Genomic DNA, 11630 nt, shown 5'->3' on the forward strand with positions numbered 1-11630 from the left:
TCTACATAGAAAATCATGTTGTTTGTGAATAAGGATAGTTTTAGTTTTTCATTTCCAATCCTATACTTTTATATTTTTTTGCTTGTCTTATTGTGTTGGCTATTGTCTTATTGTACTTTGGCTCTGTTGAGTAAGAGTGGTAAGAGTAAAGCACCCTTCCTTTGCCCCAATCAAAATGCAAATCATTACATTTTTTCCAGAATTCTGTTAGCTGCAGGGATTTGAAAACAATGGAAGACAATTAAGTATAATTTAAAAAAAATGATCTCTCTGTATTTCAAATATCAAATGTAAAAGTGCATATATGTAACTATCACAGTCACAGCAAACTCATACTTTGAGAGCCAAGCAAACAGAGAATGTGTTGATACTACTTTCCATTGCTATGTAAAAGAATCGTGTAGTATTTTGTCAGAGTCTCAGAATTGAACTCAAGACCTGAACCCTGTCCCTGAGTTCTTTTTCTAAAGGCTTGTTCTCTGCCAGTTGAGTCACAGCTCCACTTTGGGCTTTTTGGGGACATTAATTGGAGATAAGAGTCCCATAACATTTCCTGACTGGGATTGGCTTCAAACTGCAATCCACACATCTCAGCCACATGAACAGATAAGATTACAGGATTGATGCATTCATAAGGCTTCTCTCCTGTGTTGTGCTCTCTGATGAAAAATGAAGGTTGACTTTTGTGTGAAACTCTTTCTACAGCTGTTACATTCATAAGGTTTCACTCCTGCGTGTTCTCTGATGTTCCCTTCTGGGTGAACGACTTTCCACACAGGTTCCATTCAAAAGGTTTCTCTCTTGTGTGTGTTCTCTGATGGTCAGTAAGGTATTCCTTCCTGGTGAAAGACTTTCCACAGCTGCTAAATTCATAAGGTTTCTCTCCTCTGTGCTTTCTCTGATGTGTTTTAAGGTGTGTCTTCTGGATGAAAGACTTTCCACACCTGCTACATTCATAACGTTTGTCTCCTGTGTGTATTCTCTGATGGATGTTAAGTCCTGCCTTCCACCGGAAAGACTTTCCACACTCCATACATTCATAAGGTTTCTCTCCTGTGTGTCTTCTCTGATGTGATTTAAGGTCTGCCTTCTGGATGAAAGACTTTCCACACCTGCTACATTCATAAGGTCTCTCTCCTGTATGTGTTATCTGATGGACAGTAAGGTGTCCCTTCCAGGTGAAAGACTTTCTACACACATTACATTCATAAGGTTTCTCTCCTCTGTGTGTTGTCTGATGGACCGTAAGTTGTGACTTCTGGGTGAAACACATTCCACATACACACATTACATTCATAAGGTTTCTCTACTGTGTCTGTTCTCTCATGAACAAATATTGTGTGTCTTCAAGTGAAAAGATTTTCCACACATGTTACATTCATAAAGTTTCTTTCCTGTGTGAGTTGTCTGATGAAAAGTAAGGTTTTCCCTCCAGCCGAAAGACTTTCCACACACCTTACATTCATGAGGTTTCTCTCCTGTGTGTGTTGTCTGACGGACAGTAAGGTGTGCTTTCCAGGTGAAAGAATGTCCACATTGGTTATATTATTTGACTACAGGAGATACACCAGGACTATAAGCAGCACACATCTCAGCAGGTTCACCATAGAGCAGCATGTTCTGACACCACATGAACTCCTCTGTCCTTATCCCTAAGGAGAGAAGCCTTATGAATGCAACAAATGTGGAAAGAACCGTCAACAGGAGGCCACAGCCTAGCATATAAGAAAACTCACCAAAATGAGAAACCTCTGGAATGTAACAAGTAGGAAAGTCTTTCATCTGGAAGAAAAGTCAGTTTGCAACAGAGAACCTACACAGGATACAAACCTTATCAAGGTAGCAATTGTGGAGTCCTTCAACCAGAAGGCACAGCTCAGGGTTCATCATTGAACACACACACATGAGAGAAATCATAGGAATGAAAAACATGTAGAGGGCTGGGAAGGTGGCTCAGTGATAGAGTGCTTGCCTTGCATGCCTGAGGCCCTGGGTTTGATTCCTCAGCACCACATAAGCAAAAAGAAAAAAGCCGGAAGTGGCGCTGTGGCTCAAGTGGTAGAGTGCTACCCTTGAGATGAAGAGCTGAGGGACAGTGCCCAGGCTCAGAGTTCAGGCCCCACGACTGGAAATCCCCCGCCTCCCAAAAAAAGAAAACCATGTAGAAACTTTTTCAAGAAAGTTCTCAGTACTATCAGTCATTCTTCCCTGAAAGTCTATCTTCTAAAATTTCTTGAGTTCCATGTCTAACATTCTCTATTGGGAGATCTACAAGAAGATGATAATGTCTAATTTCTGTCTCATGAAATTCTAATACAATATTTACCTTTTTCCTTTTATTTTGCTGTTAGTTTCATTTGAACTCATGGCCCTTTACTTCCCTTTGGCTTTTATGCTTGAGCTTAGCACTCTACCCTTTGTGCCACATCTCTAGTTCTGAGGTTGTTGTATTTAGTATCATGAGTCCTCTCATTGGGAAGCAGTCTACTTCCTTCAAAGGTGTTTGCAAAAATTATGTAAGTAAAACTGAAATGTTTTAAAATAGGAAAATAAGTATTTTCATAGAATCTATAATACAAATTGAGTGATTTAATGGAATTTTGTAACACATTTAAAAATAATGAGAAATATTTGAGAATTAGATAAAGATGAGTAATGAAGTTAATTCAGTAAATTTAAAAAAAGATTACAGGATTGAGCTACCAGCACCCAGGATGAAACACAGTACTTTTTTTTTATTGTGAAAATACTGTAAAGAGGGGTTACAATTACATGGGCAAGATAATGAGTACATTTCTTATCAAGCATTGTAGCCTCCTCCTTTGTTTCCTCTTCCCATCCCATCCTCACCCCCTGCCCCCCACCCTTTTTCCCTCCCCCACCAAAGTTGTAAAGTTCGTTTTTGACATAACGACGTGTACGTCTCATTGTTGCAATGGGTGCACCTGTATCCCTATTTAAATGATTTGTTTTTTCCCTTCCCCTCCACAAATTATACCAACATCAAATACAGTGAAAGCAGGGGTTATACCGTGGGGGAGGGACATACAAAGCAACAAAGAAATCATCTTATAAATGTGTTAGAAACACAGTATTTTTAAATGGAAGGTATACTGGATTTTGTCTTCCTAGAATAACTTAGTTGCTTTTTCTTTAATAGAGTGCAAATTATATGGGATCACTATTGGTTAAAATTTAATGTGATGCTTAAGAAATCTGATAATGGAAAATGAGACATCAAGAGCTCTTGGAAATGGACCAGCCATTGCCAATTCTAAAATATGACAAGGAAAAATGTTAAACATAAATTCCCAGGACAGGCTGGCCTCAGAAAATTCAGCTTTTTAAAATGTTTTTTTTTATTGTAAAAAATAGTATACAGAGGGGTTACAGTTACATGAGTAAGGTAATGAGTACATTTCCTATTAAACATTGTTACCTCCTCCTTTGTTTTTCCCCTACCATCCCTTAGAAAACTCAGTTTTATATACACATTGTAAATTACATCTGATCAAACATATGTGATAAATATTTTTGTGTTCACATACTTTATAAACATATGTATATAAAATATATACTAATGTGTACAAATATTTATGCATATATGAATTCAACATTTCTCTATAAATATAAATACATAAATGTATATTTTAGCCATTCAAGGTATGGAAAACTTGAATTTGGAGGCATGGCTCAAGTGGTATAATTCCCTCTTGAGGAAAAACCAAGGTAGAGCGTGAGGCTCTGATGTCAGGTAACACTGTCACAAATAAAAAAAGAGAAAATAAAAGGAAAACCTTAAAGTTACTCAGCTGAGTTGGATAAACATCAGAAAATTCATGATGACCTCTGGATTTAGGTAGATGGAAACTTGAATTTTTGCCAAATACTTTCTCTGGGAAACTCATGTACATAACTTACTTAAATGGATATATATTGCAAACACTTAGAGCTAATATGTATTATCATTTCCTAAAAAAGCAATTTATTTTCAAATTCTTGCTCCACCCCAGCTCTGAAGGCCCAAATGAAAAAGCCCAGAGGTGTGCAGTATGTATGAGTAAGTATCAGGTGTAGATGAGGGTGGGAGAGGGGCTTTGAGTTTGGAAACAGCTGAAGCTTACCCATATTAGGAGAGTCTCCTGCCTGGCAGGACCGTCCATCACTAGCCATTTCTAGTGGAGCAAGAAGGAATTACTGCTTCAGATACATCTGGGGAGCTGGTAAGTAGAGGACTGTCATGGCTTAGGGCAAATGTGGGAACCATGTTTGATCTTCCTTCTGTTTATCAACTCAACAAGTTTGGACTGAAAGGCTCAAGCTCAGTAGGCAACAAAGGACAGGGCTACAGATACAAGCAATCACCAGGGTCCCAAAATGTCACTGTCAATCATCAGACCTTGGTACCCGTGTGAACACCCTGTCTACTTGCATCCTGGGATATATATATATATATATATATATATATATATATATATATATATATATGTATGTATATATATAATTTATTAGTGGGAAGATAGGTCTTCACCTACTTAAAAAATACAGGGCACTCTGCTTATTCTCTCACTTAAGTTCTCAACTCTTAAGTGTAATGTTGTTAGTAAAGTCTCTTAACTTGAGAAAGGAATCCTCTATGCATAGTTTACTGAGATTTTTTAAAATCATAAGTGAATGCTGAGTTTTATCACATGTGATTTATTTAACCTGTGATAGATTGCATTGACTGAACATTGATTTTTTTAATCAACTTTGCACAGATCGCAAAACAACTTGTGTAGATATGGTAAAATTGACTTTTAGATCCTAACACATTCTACTAATACTTTATTGTAGTTTTTTGTGAGAAATTTGATGGAAGATAAATAAATGTGTGTAATTTTGTCTTTGTCTGGTATTGGAGTTAGGATAATTCTGCAGCCACAAAACAGAGTGGGAACTCTAATATCAACAGATGCTGGAGGGGATGTGGACAGTAGGGAACCTTACTGCATTGTTGGTGGGAGTGTAAACTTGTTCAACCACTTTGGAAAGTAGTATGGAGGTTCCTCAAAAGACTTCCCTATGACCCAGCAATCCCACTTTTGGGCATTTACCCAATGAGCACAAACAAGACCATACCAAAGCTACCAGCACAACTATGCTTATTGCAGCATTATTTACCATAGCTAAGATATGGAACCCACCCAGATACCCTTCAGTAGATGAATGGATCAAGAAAATGTGATATATATAGACAATGGAATTCTATGCCTTCATCAGAAAGAATGACATTGCCCCTTTGTTAGGAAATGGAAAGACTTGAAAAAAAATTCTATTAAGTGAAGTAAGCCAGGCCCAAAGAAACATAGGTCCCATGGTTTCCCTTATTTGCATAACTAGTGTATGTATGAGACAAGCAGAAATGCTCAGATAAGTGGATGTTAGGCGAAATGAACCCCAATATAATGACTCAAATGGGTTTTTTTTGGCTATTGTTTCTAACACATTTATAAGATGATTTCTTTGTTGCTTTGTATGTCCCTCCCCCACGATATAACCCCTGTTTTCACTGTATTTGATGTTGGTATACTTTGTGGAGGGGAAGGGAAAAAAAACAAATTGTTTAAATAGGGATACAGGTGGACCCATTGCAACAATGAGACGTACAAGTCGTTATGTCGAAAAACGAACTTTACAACTTTGGTTGGGGGTGGGGTAGGGAAGGGGGAAGCAGGGGTGGGAGGGAAGATGGGAAGGGATGGGAAAGGGAAACAAAGGAGGAAGCAACAATGCTTGATAAGAAATGTACTCATTTATTTTTTTCCCTTCCCCTCCACAAATTATACCAACATCAAATACAGTGAAAACAGGGGTTATACCATGGCGGAGGGACATACAAAGCAACAAAGAAATCATCTTATAAATATGTTAGAAACAATCGCACATTGCAACAATGAGATGTACAAGTCCTTATGTCAAAAAACGAACTTTATAACTTTGGGGGAGGAGAGATGGGAAGGGATGGGAAGGGGAAGCAAAGGAGGAGGCAACAATGCTTGATAAGAAATGTACAATGAAGTGGCACTTTGGCTCAAGGGGTAGAGCGCTCGCCTTGAGCTGAAGAGCACAGGGACAGCGCCCAAGCCCAGAGTTCAAGCCCCACGACTGACAAAAACAAACAAACAAAAATTAAACAAAGGAGGAGGTAACAATGCTTGATAAGAAATGTACTCATTATCTTGCCCATGTAATTGTTACCCCTCTGTACGGTATTTTCACAATAAAAAAATTTTTCAGAATTAGGCATGCCTATGGAAAAAAAACTGAATTTTTGCAAACTAAGAATAAGAGAGCGAAGCCTCTGTGGGTATTTAGGAACTTGATTTTAGGAGAGTCTCACCATTTGCAGTACTAGTCAGAGTGGCTCACTGGGCATAGTTTGTTGCATAAATGTGGTTCATCCTGGGATAAGAAGTCCCCTGTTTTCCAAACTGTACAGAAAATATTTAGCTCAGCAGGCTGACAGCTTGACTTGGAAAGGCTTCATGGAAAGCAAATCTCTAGATCCATGTGGAACTTCAATTTCAAGAATATTCCCATCAAATCTGACCCTAGTCAGATTTATCAGATTGTTCATCTGTGCTCAAGCCATTGAACATGCAGTGTGTCTATGCCGTGGCTTCTTAGTAGGAGTCTGTTGATTTTTCAAGTGCTAGCTGGGATGTCCCCATGACCAGTCACCAATAATGCCTCAGGAGTTGACTTTCTAGCAAGTTATTCAGGTAGACAACATTTCACTTGTGTAGAACTTTTTTCTGGAGTAATCACATATCCTGGGTGACTTGACGGGGAGAGGCTTCTTGGAAGTCTGATATTAATATATAGCTACTCCTGTTTTTGAAAATTCAGGTTTTCATAATATATTGTTCTCTTTCTTTCAATTCTTTACCTCACTGTGCTATTATTCCTGAACAAGTTTCTTGGAGACAACATATATTACTATTTTAAAAGACTTTATGAACTGAAAGGATGGCTCAAATAGAAAACAGTCTTGCAGGGGATTAAAAAGAAATATTTTGTGAATATCTTTACATGCATTTATTTTGACCATTTAACCTGAGCATAATTATTGGGCTTATGTATAGCTTTTTGTTGGCAGTACTGGGGTTTGAATCCTGACCTTCACGTCTGCTTGGGTGGCACTTTATTTAGCCCCTGAGCCCCTCTACCTGCCCTATTTTTCACTAGCTATTTTGAGAATGGAATCTAGAAGACTTTTCTTCCAGGGCTGAACTCAAACTGAGAGCCACAATATGTCACCCAGCAGATTAGCAAAGGTTAGAGGCATGAACCACTGGCACCTGGAAAGTTTAGTAATATTTTTTTCTTTTGTGTTTGAGCATACTATTTTATTCTGCTTAGTTTTTAAAATTTGTATTGTAAAGGTGATGTTCAGAGGGGTTAGAATTAAGTCAGATAATGTATATATAATTGTTTGGACAGTGTCAATCCCTCCCTCATTTTCTCCCAGATTTTTCCTCCTGAACGCCTTCCCCCAGTTGTATAGTTCATTTGCAACATAGTGTCTAGTATCACAGATGTATAAGTTTCATCATTTGTCCCACCATTTCTGTGCTTCTCCATCCCCTCCCCAAATCAGATAAACTTACATAAAAGACAATGTGTACTGAAATGAACAACAGTGATTAAAGGGGAAAAAACAGAAAAAATTAACCACAAACAGTACAATAAAACATTTTTGTTTCCAATTCTTGGAGTTCATTTAAATTAACATAATTTTATATGATCATATGCGCATAGCTATTGAGCCATTGTTATCCTCTCCTAAGAATAATCTCCTTTGGTCTCACTATGTGAATGTTTAGAGTCCTGTTTAATTTATCATGTCCAAGTGTTATTTTTTATCTTTTACTATCCATTGAGCTTACTTGTAGATTCATAGTCACATTGTAATTATTATAAATGAGGGAAACCAAGCAACCTATGTTTCTTTGGGTTTGGCTTATTTTGCTTAGCACAACCATGTTCATTGCAGCATTGTTTACAATAGCTAAGATATTGAATTACCCTAGATGTCCCTCAGTCCTCCAAGGGCTCAAGAAAATGTGGTATATATACACAATGCAATTCTATACTTCCATCAGAAAGAACGACAGTGCCCCATTTGTAAGGAAATGGAAAGATGGGGAAAATTATATTAATTCTAATATTTTATACTTTTTGTTTTCTGTCAGTTTCTCTGTTTCTCACTCTTGTTTTTCTTTTTTTTGCCTTTTTGTGGGGTACTCAAATATTTGGACTTATTTAGAGTTTTGAGTACACTTCTTATAGTTTTGTTCATAGTCATTATAAGTATGAAAATATATGTAGCTAATTATTCCTAGGCTACTCTTGTCATTATTTTTGACTTCTACCAAAGTATAGAGAAGTTATTTTCATATTGCATGTCCTTTTACCCTCCTACTTGGGGATTGTTTTTTGTTTTTGTAGGACTAACATATGAACTCAGAGATTGGTGTTTGGTAGATAATTATTATACCCTTTCATCCCTATATCTATCTCTTGAAATATAAATTTCCCATCTATTTCTTTTATATAGATATCACCCAATATCAGACTGTAGTACAATTTTCCCTTCAAAAATTCAATATGGGGCTGGGAAGGTGGCTCAGTGGTAGAGTGCTTGCTTTGCATGCGTGAGGCCTTTGGTTCAATTCCTCAGCACCACATAAGCAGAAAAAGCTGTAAGTGGAGCTATGGCTCAAGTGGTAGAGTGCTAGCCTTGAGCTGAAAAGCTGAAGGACAGCACTCAGGCCCAGACTTCAGGCCCCATGACCAACAAAAAAAAATTCAGTATGATTTAAAACTGCACAAGGAAATGCATGTCTATTATATTCACCCTGATTTACGTATTTCATGATTTTCTTTTTTAGTTCCACACTTCCTTCTGGTATTGTTTCCTTTTTGTATGGAGATCATCCTTTAGACAGTCATTATTCATGCATTTAGAGAAGCTTTCCAAAATTTTCTGTCATCTGAGAACATCTTTATTTCTCAAAATTCCTGAAGGATATTTTTCCTGAACCTGGAATTCAGAGTTGACAGTACTTTATATTTGAAAATGTACCATTTCCTTCCAGACTTTTCAGGATTCAGAAGAGAAATGTCCTATGTTAGCATTTAAAACAGTATTCCTCTGTAGGTAAGATATTTCTCTCAAAATGATATAAGGAGGTTTTTTTTTTTAAGATTTTTTTTTACATAGGTTGCTTATGGTGTGGCTTGTTAAAGATATTTTTGGGGTTTGCTTGACCTGTTTTGTGGTTTTGGTTCCAATGATAATTTAGCTTTTAACAGCCCAGCAGTGCTTATCTGATATGCTTTATTTGTCTATTACTAGAAGCCAGGTTGAAGCTGAGGAGCATGCCACAGGCATGAATGTGTTTTAGAACTGTATGCATGGTGATTTAGGAAGTTTCACAATTTATTCAGCTTGGTGTTTTTTTCTTTTCCCAGTACTTACTATAAAAAAATAATAAATATCCCCCATTGTATGTGATTGGAGCTTGAGGCTTGCTGGCCAGAGTGGCTGCAAGATCATGACACGGAGCATATGAGGTAACTCTTCAATTCTGCAATTAATGGACGGCCTCCAAAGAAATGACACTACCAAAAAGATGGAAGAAACAGGAAATTGTGAAAAAGTTGAAGTATTTGACGTGGAGAAAACAGTGGACCAGTGTGTAGTAGCAGGCAAGGTAGAATATCTCCTGAAATGGAAGGGATATTCAGATGCTGTTAATACGTGGGAACCAGAAGAAATGTTAGATTGTGCTGACTTAATCAGGGCTTTTAAAGATTCTCAAGGAGGGAAGGGGGGCCAAGATGGCAATGGAACAGTAGGGAAACACCACAGCTCTCTCCAACCAAATAGAGAGCTCAGGTTTCAGCACTTTGTTTCTCTAAGAGACCAACAACAACAAAAAGGCAAATACTCAGAGAGATACAGGAAGTGAAAAAAAGAAAAGAAAGAAAAACCTTCAGAACTCATAAAAAGCCTGTAAAGTGGGAAGACCCTTCCTCAACTCCTTGCTGGCAGTGTGGCTCTGTGCCAAGCTGCCCAAGCGGCCTGGCCCAGGGTCCACCCAGGACCACAGAGCCACAATGGTCCCAAGACTCCCAGAAGACTCCCAAGAGATGGCACCGACCTGGAGAGTGCAAACAGAGGACTGGGAGCTCAGAACCTGCATGAAGATTCCTCCCCCAATCCTCGATGCAGTGCAGCGCTGCACCCGCCCAGTGAAGTGGCCCGGCCCACGGCGGCCAGGGCCCCAGACGGTGAAACTCCACGTCTTGCAGAAGCAGCCCGGCTCGTGGCAGTGGGGGATCCCAGAACCACATCGGTCTGACCTGTAGAAGGCCAGCACAAAAAACATCTGCGGCGCTGACTCCGACAGCATAAACAGTGGCAGACACTGTGAAACACAGACCCAGCCTGCACCACCACCCAGCACAGACCACAATCATCACCACAAATGAATGTGGAACCAGGTGGCAATCAGCAACCTACAGCACAGAAAAACAGAGATCTGCCACAGCACTGCAGGACAGCTCCCAACCAGCTCCAGGATAAGTGAGTACCACACAGGGGACACCCCCCCCTACGGCAACAAGTACTGGTGGTAATCCCCCAGAATTTGACTTGGACCCCTCCCCCTACCACCTGGGCTACATTTCGTATGGGAGCTGGGAACTGTAGAAGCGCACCAGCAACTAGTGAGCACACACAGCCCACCAGGCTTGAATGAGAGTGCCCCTGGGAGGCAGCACAACCAGTCTAGGCTGCTGGTCCTTGACTGAAGGTGGGAACTGCCTGAGATCTCCAGCAGGCAGCTGAAGAAGCCCTACCCGTGTACCAGGCAGGAACCCAAGCTGTCTTAACTGCTTGTTCCTTACTGGTAAGTATCTGAGTGCGCACCCCAGCAGAGGGCAGAGTGTGTCTGCCCACCAGAATCTAACAAGAGTGAGTCCTACATGGGTCAGACCAGCAGCTGAAAAGTGGTCCCTCCCCCAACAGAACTAATGCCAGGTAAAGTACTTTCAACCAGCCCAGGGCCAAGAGCAAGCTACATCAATTCATCCAGGAACCAACCCAGAACCAAGCAAAGACAGCCACTTAGTGACCAAGGTAGTCAGAGTCTGGAATTGGTCTCCGAAAATCCCTGAATCTACACGTGAAAATCACAGCGAAAAATTACAAGATTTATCAACGGCCAAGACCCAAGAGCCAGCAACCACCCAGGGAAGTTTGCCAGTGGAAGCATAGGAGAAATGGAAGAAAAACACCTACATCCAAGAGATGATAGAGGCAATGACTCAAGAATTCAAGTGAGAAATGGATCAGAAATTTAAAGAACAAAGAAACAAATTATCAAAAGAGATCCAGGATTTCAAACAAGAAATACATTCAAAAATAGTTGCGGTGCACACCTCGCTAAAAGATGAGATTAATACTCTGAGAAATGACCTAGAAATCATAAATGGCTCAGTTTCCTCCTTGCAAAATTTAATTTCCTCCATGCAAATCACAATGGAAACCACAGCTAATAGAGTGAATGCAATGTAAA

At 39.4% G+C, this 11630-nt stretch overlaps 2 protein-coding genes across 2 annotated transcripts; one reads left to right on the forward strand and one right to left on the reverse strand.

The window, feature by feature from the left end:
* Positions 1-724: 724 nt before the first annotated feature.
* LOC138839892 (zinc finger protein 180-like) lies at positions 725-1545 on the reverse strand (the record flags this gene model as incomplete). The annotated part of the gene is made up of 2 exons (XM_070039379.1): positions 725-1248; positions 1338-1545. Coding segments are annotated over 2 exons (732 nt in total), but the record flags the coding sequence as incomplete, so codon positions are not given.
* An 8099-nt stretch (positions 1546-9644) lies between these two features.
* Positions 9645-10412, forward strand: LOC138839893 (chromobox protein homolog 7-like). Its single transcript, XM_070039380.1, has 2 exons — positions 9645-9826; positions 10103-10412. The coding sequence occupies exons 1-2, from the start codon at positions 9645-9647 to the stop codon at positions 10410-10412; spliced, it is 492 nt and encodes a 163-aa protein (XP_069895481.1).
* Positions 10413-11630: the final 1218 nt, after the last annotated feature.

This window comes from Dipodomys merriami, unplaced genomic scaffold, assembly GCF_024711535.1.
Source record: "Dipodomys merriami isolate MVZ:Mamm:240054 unplaced genomic scaffold, mDipMer1.0.p SCAF_3, whole genome shotgun sequence".
Classification (NCBI taxonomy): Eukaryota; Metazoa; Chordata; class Mammalia; order Rodentia; family Heteromyidae; genus Dipodomys; species Dipodomys merriami.